Source organism: Canis lupus, chromosome 18 (assembly GCF_011100685.1).
Source record: "Canis lupus familiaris isolate Mischka breed German Shepherd chromosome 18, alternate assembly UU_Cfam_GSD_1.0, whole genome shotgun sequence".
Lineage (NCBI taxonomy): Eukaryota > Metazoa > Chordata > Mammalia > Carnivora > Canidae > Canis > Canis lupus.
In genome coordinates, this window is record NC_049239.1 from 25,404,968 (window position 1) to 25,417,434 (window position 12,467).

Here is a 12,467-nt window from a genome sequence, read left to right on the forward strand (position 1 = left end):
TGACACTGAATTTTAATCCAAATCTGGTAACCTGTGGCAGAGAATACTGTTTCTGATTGTTTCTTTTGTGGTGAGTTCTTCTTTCTAGTCATTTTACTCAGTGCAGAGTGGCTAAAAATGAGTTCTACTGGAAAAAGGAAGAAAACAAAAGGAAAAAAATAAAGGAGTATCTTCTGATTCTATATACTGTAAATCCCTTGACTTACCTTGGAGCTTTCCAGTGCTGCTGGGTCAAGAACTTGCTCTTCCCCTATTCTTCCAGCTGGTCTTGTGGGGCGGGGGGGGGGGGGGGGGGGGGGGGGGGGGGGGGGGGGGAGGCGCTGCTGTGCTGATTTTCAGGTTTATGTACCTCAGAGATATGCCCTGACCCCTGCCGGGTGTTGGACTCAGTGGGAGTTGTGTACCCTGTGATGTCCCTGTCCCCTTCCACCCCCCTAGGCAGGGGGTGACACCAGGAGGAATAGCAACACTGCTGGCAGCCAGGTCTCCAGCCCTGAAATCAGCTCCTGCAGTAATACCACAGTCTCCCTGTTCTCACTGGCCTGGATTCTCTGGGGGCTGGGGGATGCTGATCTGCACAGCTTACGGGCACCTGGCAGCAGGAGAGTCCTCGCTGTCCTGGGCCCTCCCCGCTTCCACCTGTCTGGGGGAGCGCAGGATCCTGGACTGTGTCCCGGGGTGCCTTGGTATCCAGGGCCTGCGCTGCCAGAATCGTGCTCCTGGGGCTGTGGTTTCCAAAGGCAGTAGGGCGCAGCCCCTTCTGCCCCCCACCCCCATCCGGAGCTGCAGCCTGAGCTTCTCCTGACGTCCCGCTGGGCGGGCGCTCCAGCCCTTTACCGAGCTTGGCCTTCAGTCTGTGGCGTGCTCTTTCCCAGGGTGCACCTCCTCTGTTAGTGACCCTGGGAGACTGGAGACTCCACTGTCTCTCCTGCGGTTCTGCTCAGTTTTCCTGCTAAGTGCCTTTCCATCCGGTTAGTATCTGGTGTGGATTTTTAAGTCCCCGCTCCTCCAGGACTGGGCTTTCCGGCCCCAGAGGCTTTGCTGCCCGGCTTTAGCCTGGCTCCTCGCGGGGGTCCCTTCCCCACTTGATTCTTTTTTATTTTTCTTTTCTGCCTTCCTACCTTGTTAGAAGTGCAAACTCTTCTCTCTGTACATTCCAGCTGTCCTCTCTTTAAATCTCAGGTCGAATTCATAGGTTTTCAGGATGATTTGAAAGTTATCTAGGTAAGTTTGTGGGGACAGGTAACTTGGGGACCCTACTCCTCCGCCATCTTGCCCCCCTCCCCTTAAGTGGTTTTTAACTACAGTCCCAAAAGCATTCAATGGTAAAGAATGATTTTTCAACAAAGAGTGTTGGGAAATCTGGATATTCATATGCCAAAGAATAAAGTTGGATGCTCACCTTCCACCATTTACCAAAATTAACTCAAAAAGGATCAAATACTTAAACGTGAGAGCTAAAATTATAAAAGTCTTAAGAAACAATAGGGGTATAACTTCATGACATGCTCTTGGAAATGGTTTCTTGCATTTGATATCAAAAGCACATGCAACAACAACAAAAAATCAGATCCCAACATTATTTAATACTTTTGTAGATCAAAGGACACTATTAATAGAGTGAAAAGACAACCAAATGGGAGAAATTACTTGAAAATAATTATATCTGATAAAAGATTAATATCCAGAATATACAAAAACTCCTACAAGTCAACAACAAATAAGAGACAATCAGATTTAAAAGTGGACAAAGGGGGTTGAATAGACATTTCTTTAAACATGGTATACAAATAGCCAATAAGTACATGAAAAAGTATTCAACATCATTAATTTTTAGGGAAATGCAAATCAAAACCATAAGATGCCACTTCATACTCACTAGGATGGCTACTATTCAAAAAACAGAAAGTACAAGTTGGGAATGATATGGAGAAATTGGAACATTAGTGCATTACTAGTGGAAATGTAAATTGGTGCATGTACTGTGGAATACAGTTAAGCAAGTTTTTCAATAATTAAACAGAATTACAATATAATCAAGCACTTCTACTTCTGGGCATATACCCCCTCCCACATTGAAATCAGGGTCTCAAAGAGTTATTTGAGTTTTTATGTTCATTGCAACATTGTTTACAATAGCAAAAATGTGGAAGAGACCCAGTGTCCATTGACAGATGAATGGATAGATAAAATGTGGTATGTGCATGCTATGGAATATCATTCAGTCTTTAAAAGGAAGAAAATTATACGTAATGAGCACTGTTGTAATATGCAACTGATGAATCACTAAGTTTTACCCCTGAAACTAATAATACACTATACATTAACTAAATTTAATTTAAATTAAAAATTTTGTAAAAGGAAGAAAATTCTGACAGATGCTACAACATGGATGAATCTTGAAGACATTAAAATAAGTGAAATAATTCAGTCACAAAAGGACAAATATTGTATGATTCCACTTATATAGGATACCTAGAGTATCCAAATTCTGACATTCACAGTAAATACAGAAATTTGCTAGGGGTGGGGGTTGCAGTGAAGGGGATGGGATGGCCAGTTACTGTTTAATGAGTATAGTCAGTTTGAGAAAATGAAGAGTTCTGGAGATGAAAGGTGATGATGATTATATAACACTGTGAATTTACTGAATACCACTGAACTTAAAATGGTAAATTTTACATTATCTATATTCTAACTTAAAAAAAGGGGAAAGATAAAAGGACAGCTCAATGACTGAATCTGCTTCTACATTCAATCTCTTGAAATATGTTGCTTTGGTTGATGTTTCTGAAGAAAATATGGTTTCATATAGATATGTAGTTGGAAGAAAGGAATACTTAGTTTTTCCACATAATTTTTAAAAGATTTTATTTTATTTATTTATGAGAGACACAAAGAGAGAGGCAGAGACATAGGCAAAGGGAGAAGCAGGATCCCTGGGTGGGGGGGAGCTTGATGCAGGACTCGATCCCAGGACCCCAGGATCATGCCCAGAGCTGAAGGCAGACGCTCAACCACTGAGCCACCCAGGTGTCCCAGTTTTCTCACATAATTGTTAATGTTTTTCTTTGATAGTCCACCAAAATGTGACAAGATTGGCAGCAATGAAGAATCTGAAACCATATTAATTTTTTTGTTTTGTTACATTAAAATTTGTTATTCTATCTCACTCTCCAAATGGATCTTAAACTCATGTATTACTTTGTAATGTAATGTATCAGTCATTTGGAAAATATCTGTTTATTGGGATATGCAACCCAGTGTTTCTTAGCTGGAGGTGATTTTGCCCTTTAGGAAATATGGCAATGTCTGGAAACAGGTTTGGTTGTCACACTCAAGGCTTTCTAATGCTGTCTAACTAAGTAGAGGCCTGAGATGCTGCTAAACATCTTATAGCCCCTTCACAACAAAGAATTATACAACCTCAAATGTCAATAGTTGGAAGACCTAGTCTATTTAATGCTGACATACTTCATTATACAATATCAACATTTTATATTTGTTAATATTATCACTAATATTTGTAAGCATTAAGGAATCTGTCAGGATCATGATGGTATACATAAATTCACTAAAAACTTAAGGACTCAAATTTTACTATTTGCAGTGTGTATTTCCAGTTATTTTCCTTCATGTTACAAAGCACATTTTATCCATTTTCTTTTTTTAAAAGATTTTATTTTATTTATTCATGAGAGACAGGCAGAGACATAGGCACTAGGAGAAGCAGGCTCCCCATGGAGAGCCTGATGTGGGACTCAATCCCAGGACCCTGGGATCATGACCTGAGCCAAAGGCAGACACTCAACCGCTGCGCCATCCAGGTGTCCCCATTTTATTTATTTTCGAGAAAATGTCCTAGATATATTTTAAAAAGTCTGAAAACTAATTATCAGTTGTTTTTTTCAAAGAAAATTGTGTTCCTTGACAAAAGGAGTTATTTCTCACAATCATATAACTTGTTTTACCTAAGACATCCATCATATTTGTATAGTACAAATATTTATGGGTATTCACCTTCTATTTCTTTTCCTGTGAATGTGTGAAGTGACTAACACAATGACTAATAATACAGTTTGGTGCTACTGCCTTGATTAAAGTAGCCGCAGTTTTGCCTACCATTGCTTTAGAACCATCAGTGCAAATGTCAACACATTAGAAAAACCAAATCACCTTCATATCATTAGAAAAAATTTTGACCTTATGAATTCTCTGAAAGAGTGTCAGTGATTCCCAGAGTCTTAGGGAACATACTTTGAGAATTTTTGCTCAAGGCTTATGTGACATAAGTAAGCTCTAATTTGTTTAAGGTTAATTAGGTTTTATAATGCAAGAGAGGGATTCCTGGGTGTCACAGTGGTTTGGTGCCTGCCTTTGGCCCAGGGCGCGATCCTGGGGACTTGGGATCGAGTCCCGTCGGGCTCCCTGCGTGAGGCCTGCTTCTCCCTCTGCTTGTGTCTCTGCCTCTCTCTCTCTCTCATGAATAAATAAATAAAATCTTTAAAAAAATGCAAGATAACTTGTAGTTTTCAAGCCATCTTGTATAGGCTTACAAAAACTTAGCAGTTAGAAATGCTATTTTTCTGAAAATATTTGTCTCTTTTTTTAAGCTTTATTAAGATGTGACTGACAAAAACTATATATTTGAGGTGTACAATATGATATTTTGAGATACATATACATTGTGAAATGATTATCCCTATAAAGCTAATTAACATATACATCACCTCACAGTTACCATTGTGTGTGTGAAGAATACTTAAGAACTACTCTTTTAACAAATTTCAAGTATGCAATACAGTATTATTAACTACAATCACCATGCTATAGAGTAGATCTCCAGAACTTTTTCATCTGCCTAACTAAAACTTGAGATACTTGAATTTATAGTAATTTATTTCAAATTCTGAGGAAGATTAGGCAGAAGAAGTTAAGAAACACTTATTTTTAGTGGTTTAGATATGTGTTGTTGATTGCAGTTAAAGACTGGAAATCACTGCAATACCTATCATTAAAGTTCTGCTAAGTCAGATAGAACCTACATATATACTGGACTAAATCATACCATAAAACAGAACATTATCTATCTGCATTAGAGGACAATATTAGGTATAAAAGAAAAAAATGAGGTTAATATATATACAAAAGAGAAATAATCCTCAGGATTATTAGTGAAGAAACCATGGTACAGAGATATTCTTTGGTTCTGCTTTTCTTTTTCTATATTTGTATATAATATTTCCTTTTAAATCATTCCTCATATTCTTATATCTTTGTGCTGACTCAAAAGTAGGGTAGCATGTCCTTCTCAGGCAGTTCTGCTTAGAAATCAGCACAACATGCACCTTAGTCCTCTCCTCCCTTGTTCCAGGGAGTTGCAAACAGTGTTGCAAACATAATGAATATTTGGTCCATAACTTGGGACAGTAGAAAGAACACCAGCTTTGAAGTCAGTTCAGACCTGTGTCTGCTGCATAGTTGAAATTGTGAGCAAGTAAGTTACTTAATTTTTCTGACTCTGAATTTTCTCACTTGGCATATGGCAACAAAATATGTATATATCTACCTACTATGAGGATTAAAGGAGCTGAAGCACATAAGCACCAGCACAATGCTAGGTGCATAAGAGCTTCATAAATGACAATTATTATTAATTTAGTTCACTAAGGGACTTGTTTAGATTTTATCAGCTCTTCTTTCCCAATTCTTCTTGCATAAGTATCCTGTGGCACCTTAGTCTTCCCTGGTAAGCTACTGTAGAAAGTTAAGTAATTATGTGCTTTCCTGGTTCTTTTAAGCACATTTTAAAGCAAAATTAGCTATTTTGCACCCAGATAGTACTTTAAATAAGAATGCTCCCTGTTGTCTTGATTTCAAAAGAGAGTTTACATTTCTTTGGATGATTTTGCATGTTTATGATTAAATGTATCATATAGAGTGTAAGTTAAATATTACATTTTATTTATTAGATAGGATCCTGTCTAGCAAAACAGCCACAATTTAAAACAGATCAATTGTGTGGACTGAAATTCAAAATCTGAATGTCCTATTAGACTCCCTTACTGATATAAAAATATATTAAATGTATCTAGCATTCTAAAGTAATTTTTAAAAGACTTTTGTTTTTTCATTTTCAGCTTTCAGCCTGGTATGGCAGAAAAACCAATGTGTATGCCCATACAAATACCCCATGATGAAGATATGGTTGAGTATATCTTTCAAATAGAACTTTTCATTTTGTACTTTAATGAGATTGGGTATTTTTAAAATATTGACTCAGTAAAATAATATAAGCATAGATGATAAAGACTCATGTTTGTTGTTTGCACATGAATTAACTTTTATATTGATTGGAGTTAAATATCAATGATGGTTTAAATAACTGTTGCTTATTTCTTGAGTTTGCAGACTGTTTTAGTAGTGCAAAAGAGAACACCAAAGAATAAAAAATTAAAACTCAAGAGCCTCCTCTTAGGTGAAGAGTATTATTTTGATGCGGGTACTTGTAGAAATTTATGTTATGATAATAACTTTTATTTTTATTTTTTTTATGATAGTCACACACACACACACACACACACACACACACACACACACAGAGGCAGAGACATAGGCAGAGGGAGAAGCAGGCTCCATGCACCGGGAGCGTGACATGGGATTTGATCCCGGGTCTCCATGATCGCGCCCTGGGCCAAAGGCAAGCGCCAAACCGCTGCACCACCCAGGGATCCCAATAATAACTTTTAAATGAAATCATTTTAGGAAGTGATTGGGTGATTACTTGTTTATTTCTTTGCTAAGTTTCATTTTAAGATGATCCTCTGTGCCAGGGACAACATATAATAATTCACATAAAAATTTACACTAAAACAGAGAGTAGTATGTCAAAATAGATGAAAACTTGGCTTTAGAATTCTTTTTGAGCAGAATTTCAAAGGTATACATGAGTATTGATCTATGTTAAATAGTGTTCATTTATGTCTTAATAACTAATGCCTCCTTCCTGGTATTTTCTCTTCCTCCAAACATGCAGCTTTCTTTATATCCAAAATACAATGTTTTTCCTTTTCTCCTTCTCACTGATACTCCTTTGGTGGGAATGGCTTATACAATCTTTTTCTATCAGTCACACTTTTAAAATCACAACTGATCCACCTTTCATCTTCACTGCTTTTTAAACTACTGTCAAGTTCATATTCAGAAATGAAACCACTGACATGTCCATTCCATATTATTTTTGGCTACCCTTTTGCATTAAATCATGGTGAACACTCCTTTGTTTACATGATATTAAAATAATAAAATTTTAGAATTAGAAGGGATGCCAAAAGCCAATAGTCAAACTGATAAAATCTGATACATAAATGCTTGTGATACACACTTTAGGAAGTAATCTTACAGTCCATTTTATTTAACGCTTTTGCAATTGGCACCTTAGTTTATTCTCACATTTAAATATTAAAAATATCATGCTCAAACAGTAGGAAAGAGAAAAACTTTTCTCAATCTAGGCTTGTTTGTTTTTTCCTCAGCAATAACTAATTTTTGGACAACTTTTCAGACCACCAAACAGATCAACCTTATTCTTTGCTTTTTGTTTTAGTTTCTAATGAAGTTTAATTTGCAAACATATAGTAAAACACCCAGTGATCACCCATCAAGTGCCCTCTTCAGTGCTTGTCACCCTGTTACCCAACCCCCACCCATCTCCCACAAACTTTTGTTCATTTCCCAGAGTTAGGAGACTCTCAGAGTTTGTCCCCCTCTCTAATTTTTCCTACTCATTCTCCTTCTTTCCCTCATAATCCCTTTCACTATTTTTTATATTCCTCGTATGGTTATATAATGATTGTCCTTCTATGATTGACTTACTTCACTCATCATAATATCCTCCAGTTCCATCCACGTCGAAGCAAATGGTGGTGATTCACCTTTCTCATGGCTGAGAAATATTCCATTTTATACATAGACCACACCTTCTTTATCCATCTGTCTTTCAATGGACACCGAGGCTCCTTCCACAGTTTGGCTATTGTGGACATTGCTGCTGTGAACATTGGGGTGCAGGTGTCCCGGTGTTTCACTGCATCTGTATCTTTGGGGTAAATCCCTAGTAGTGCAATTGCAGGGTTGTAAGGTAGTTCTATTTTTAACTTTTTGAGGAACCTGCACAGAGTATATCAGAGTGGCTGCACTAGTTCACATCCTCACCAACAGTGCAAGAGGGTTCCACATCCACATCCTCTCCAACATTTGTTGTTTCCTGTCTTATTAATTTTCACCATTCTCACTGGTGTGAGGTGGGATCTCATTGTGGTTTTGATTTGTATTTCCCTGATGGCCAGTGATGCAGAGCATTTTCTCATGTGCTTGTTGGCCATGTCTATGTCTTCTTTGGTGAAATTTCTGTTCATATCTGTTGCACAGTTCATGATTGGATTGTTTGTTTCTTTTGTGTTTTATATGTACAGTATCGTATCATCTGCAAAGAGGGAGAGTTAGACTTTCTTCTTTGCCAATTTGAATGCCTTTTATTTCTTTTTGTTGTCTGAATGCTGAGGCGAGGACTTCTAGTACTATGTTGAATAGCAGTGGTGAGAGTGGACATCCCTGTCGTGTTCCTGATCTTAGGGGAAAGGCTCCCAGTGTTTCCCCATTGGGAAGGATATTTGCTGATGGCTTTTAAGATGTTGAGGAATGTCCCTCTATCCCTACACTCTGAAGAGTTTTGATCAGGAATGGATGCTGTATTTTGTCAAATGCTTTCTCTGCATCTATTGAGAGGATCATATAGTTCTTGTCTTTTTTAATTTTCTTGTTGATATAATCTATCCTGTTGTTTTATGAGTGTTGAACCAACCTTGAATCCTGGGTTTAAATCCCACTTGGACATGGAGAATAATCTTCTTAATGTACTGTTTGATCCTATTGGCTAGTATCTTGGTGAGAATTTTTGCATCCGAGTTCATCAAGGACATTGGTCTATAATTCTCCTTTTTTATGTGGTATTTGTTTGGTTTGAAATCAAGGTTATGGTGTCCTCATATACTGAGTTTAGAAGTATTCCATCCCTTTCTATCCTTCGGACCATCTTTTTTTGAATAGGTATTATATCTTCTTTAAACATTTGATAGAATTCCCATGGGAAGCCATCTGGCCCTAGACTTTTATGTCTTGGGAGGTGTTTGATGGCTAATTCATTTCCTCACTGGTTACTGGCCGGTTCATATTTCTATTTCTTCCTTTCCAGTTAGTAATTTGTGGTTTTCTAGAAATGCATCCATTTCTTCTAGATTTCTGTATTTGTTGGCACTAGCTGCTCTTAATACATTTTTAAAATCATTTGTATTTCCTTAGTATTGGTTGTGATCTCTCCTCTTTCATTCATGATTCTGTTAATTTGAGTCTTTCTCTTTCCTTTCATAAGGCTTGCTAGGGGTTTATCTATCTTATTAATTCTTTCAAAGAACCAACTCCTGGTTTTGTTGATCTGTTCTACAGTTCTTCTGGTCTCTATTTCACTGAGTTCTGCTTAAATCTTTATTATCTCTCTTCGTCCTCTTGGTGAATGCCTTACTTGCTGTTCTTTCTCCAATTCCTTTAGATGCAAGGTTAGCTTGTGTATTTGTGTTTTTCCAATTTTTACAGAGTGGCTCATATTGCAATGTATTTCACTCTTAAGACCATTTATGCTGTACCCCAAAGATTTTGAATGGTTGTATCTTCATTTTTATTCGTGTCCATGGATCTTTTTAATTCTTCTCTAATTTTCTGGTTGACCAATTCATCTTTTAGCAGGATGCTCTTTAACTTCCATGTGTTTTGGTTTCTTCCAAATATCTTCTTGAGATTGAGTTCTAGTTTCAAAGCAGTGTGGTCTTAAAATATGTAGGGGACAAGCCCAATCTTTTGGTATTGGTTGATACCTGATTTGTAACCCAGTATGTGGTCTGTACTCAAGAAAGTTCCATGTGAACTTGAGAAGAATGTGTATTCAGTTGCATTGGGAAGGAAATAGAAAACTTTCTGCATACATCTGTGAAATCTATTTAGTCCAGTGTATCAGTTAAAGCCCTGTTTCTTTGGTGATTTTGTGCTTAGAATATCTGTCATTTGCATAAAGTGCCATGTTGAAGTCTCCTACAATTAGTGTATTATTATCTAAGTATGTCTTTACTTTTGGTTATTAATTGTTTGATATACTTGGCAGCTTCCATATTAGGGATATAAATATTCATGATTGTTAGGTCTTCTTGTTAGATCGACCCTTTAAGTATGATATAGTGTCCCTCTTCATCTCTTACTACAGTCTTTGGGATAAACTTTAATTTATCTGCTATGAGGATTGCCAGCCCAGCTTTCTTTTGAGGACCATTTGAATGGTAAATGGTTCTCCACCCTTTCCTTTTCTGTCTGGAGGTGTCCTTAGATCTAAAATGAATCTCTTGTAGACAGCCAACAGATGAGTCTTGCTTTTTTATCGAGTCTGATACCCTTCATCTTTTGATGGGATCATTTAGCCCATTCACGTTCAGAGTAACTATTGAAAGATATGAATTTAGTGTCATTATAATACCTATTCAGTCTGTTTTTGTGGATTGTTTCTCTGGGTTTCCTCTTTCTTTTACAGGGTCCTCCTTTAATATTTCTTGCAGAGCTGGTTTGCTTATCACATATTCTTTCAGTGTCCACCTGTCCTGGAAGCTGTCTCCTTCTATTCTGAAAGACAGTCTTGCTGGATAGAGTATTCTTGGCTGCATGTTCCTCTCATTTAGGACCCTGACTATATCCTGCCAGCCCTTTATGGCTTCCAGGTGTCTGTGGAGAGGTCTGCTGTTAATCTAATATTTCTCTCCATATAAGTTAAGAATCTCTTGTCTCTCTGCGTTAAGGATTTTATCTTTATCTTTGGAATTTGCAAGTTTCACTATTAAATGTGAGGTGTTGAGTGGTTATTCTTGACTTTGGGTGGAGAGGTCCTCTCTATCTCTTGGATCTGAATGCCTGTTTCCTTCCTCAGATTAGCCCAGTTCTCAGCTATGATTTGTTCAAATATACTTTGTGATCTTCTTTCCCTCTCAGCATCCTCTGGAACCCCAGTTATATGTAGATTCTTCCTTTTCAGGCTATCATTTATTTCCTGAAGCCTTTTAATGGTTTATTAATTGTTTTTTTCTTTTTCCTAGCTTCCTTCCTCACCACCAACTTGTCTCATATGTCACTCACTCTCTCTTCCACCTCATTAACTCTAGTAGTTAGGATATTCAGTTTGGATTGCATCTCTTTTAATATATTTTTAATTTCGGCCTGATTAGATCTCAATCCTGCAGTAATGAAGTCTCTAGATTCCTTTTTGCTTTATAATTGTGCTTCTGAATTGACTTTCTGACATCGAATTGAAATCCAAATTCTGTAACTCTGTGGCAGAGGGCATTATTCCAGTTCTTTCTTTTATGGTGAATTCTTCCTTCTAGTCATTTTGTCCAGTGCAGAGTGTCTGTATGAGCGGGATGAGTCAAAAATATGAACCACGACCTAAGTAAAATGCACCCTAGATGATTCTGAAGAGGTCAGAGGCCAGGAGCTAAAAAAGAGAAACAGAACAAAATAAAACAAAAGGACAACTAAAGTGGAAAATAAATTTTAAAACAAAGTAGTAAAACTAAAAGGCCAAAATCCACAAAGAAAAAGAAAAAAGAAAAAGTAAAGGAAAGTGGGAAAAGAGAAAAAAAAGAAACGGGGGCTGGCGAGATGGTGATGGTGAAGTAGTGGTAGTGGAGAGAGAATGTAGTCAATCTGAGAGGTCCTAGAGGGTGATCCTTTTGGTTCAGAGTGTATTTTGTTATGTATGTTAGAAGATGCTCAATCCCAAATTTATATAAACCACCAATACTTATAGAAAGCCCCAACATTGACCACCAAAACATAAACAAGATAAAAGAGGGGAGCAGAATGGGAAGGAAGAGAGAATACAATCTCACAGAATGAATGAGCACAGTGTTCCACTTGGTTCTGGGTGCATACTGGTCATGTTTTAGAAGGTATTAACTTCCACCATTGTAAAACAAAACAAGGCAGAAGAAAAAAAAAAGAAAAACACAAAATAAAAACCCATATCTTGTATATCTACCAAAATTAAATTGAGTATGTTGAAGGGAATCTAGAAGTGAAAAATCTATCTAATACATGTAATTGTAGAAATATGAAAGTCAAAAAGAAAAAAACTTAAAGAGCTGTTAAAATATTAAAGTGAGAAAAGAGAATAAATATTGGAAACTTTTAGTCTGATTAAAAACAAGTCATTATTAAAAAGAAATATAAAAGAAATATAAATAAGGACCCTCTAGTTATATATATTATTTTTCCTCAGTCCTGAAGCTTTCCAGTGCTGTTTGGTCCAGAACTTGCTCTTCCTCTGTCCTTCCAGTTGGTCTTCTGGGGGCAGGGCCTGCTGACTTGCCCAG

At 37.2% G+C, this 12,467-nt stretch overlaps 1 protein-coding gene across 2 annotated transcripts in view; it reads left to right on the forward strand.

The window, feature by feature from the left end:
* The first annotated feature begins 5,362 nt into the window (after positions 1–5,362).
* The window catches only part of SEPTIN14 (septin 14), an 81,472-nt gene continuing 74,367 nt past the window's right edge, over positions 5,363–12,467 (forward strand). The window contains exons 1-2 of one of the 2 annotated variants that reach the window (XM_038562872.1): positions 5,363–5,497; positions 6,141–6,207. In XM_038562872.1, coding sequence (XP_038418800.1) covers positions 6,154–6,207 — 54 coding nt within the window. In that variant the 5' untranslated portion in view covers positions 5,363–5,497; positions 6,141–6,153. The remainder of the gene's footprint in view (positions 5,498–6,140; positions 6,208–12,467) is intronic. The other variant, XM_038562871.1, reaches the window with a different exon arrangement.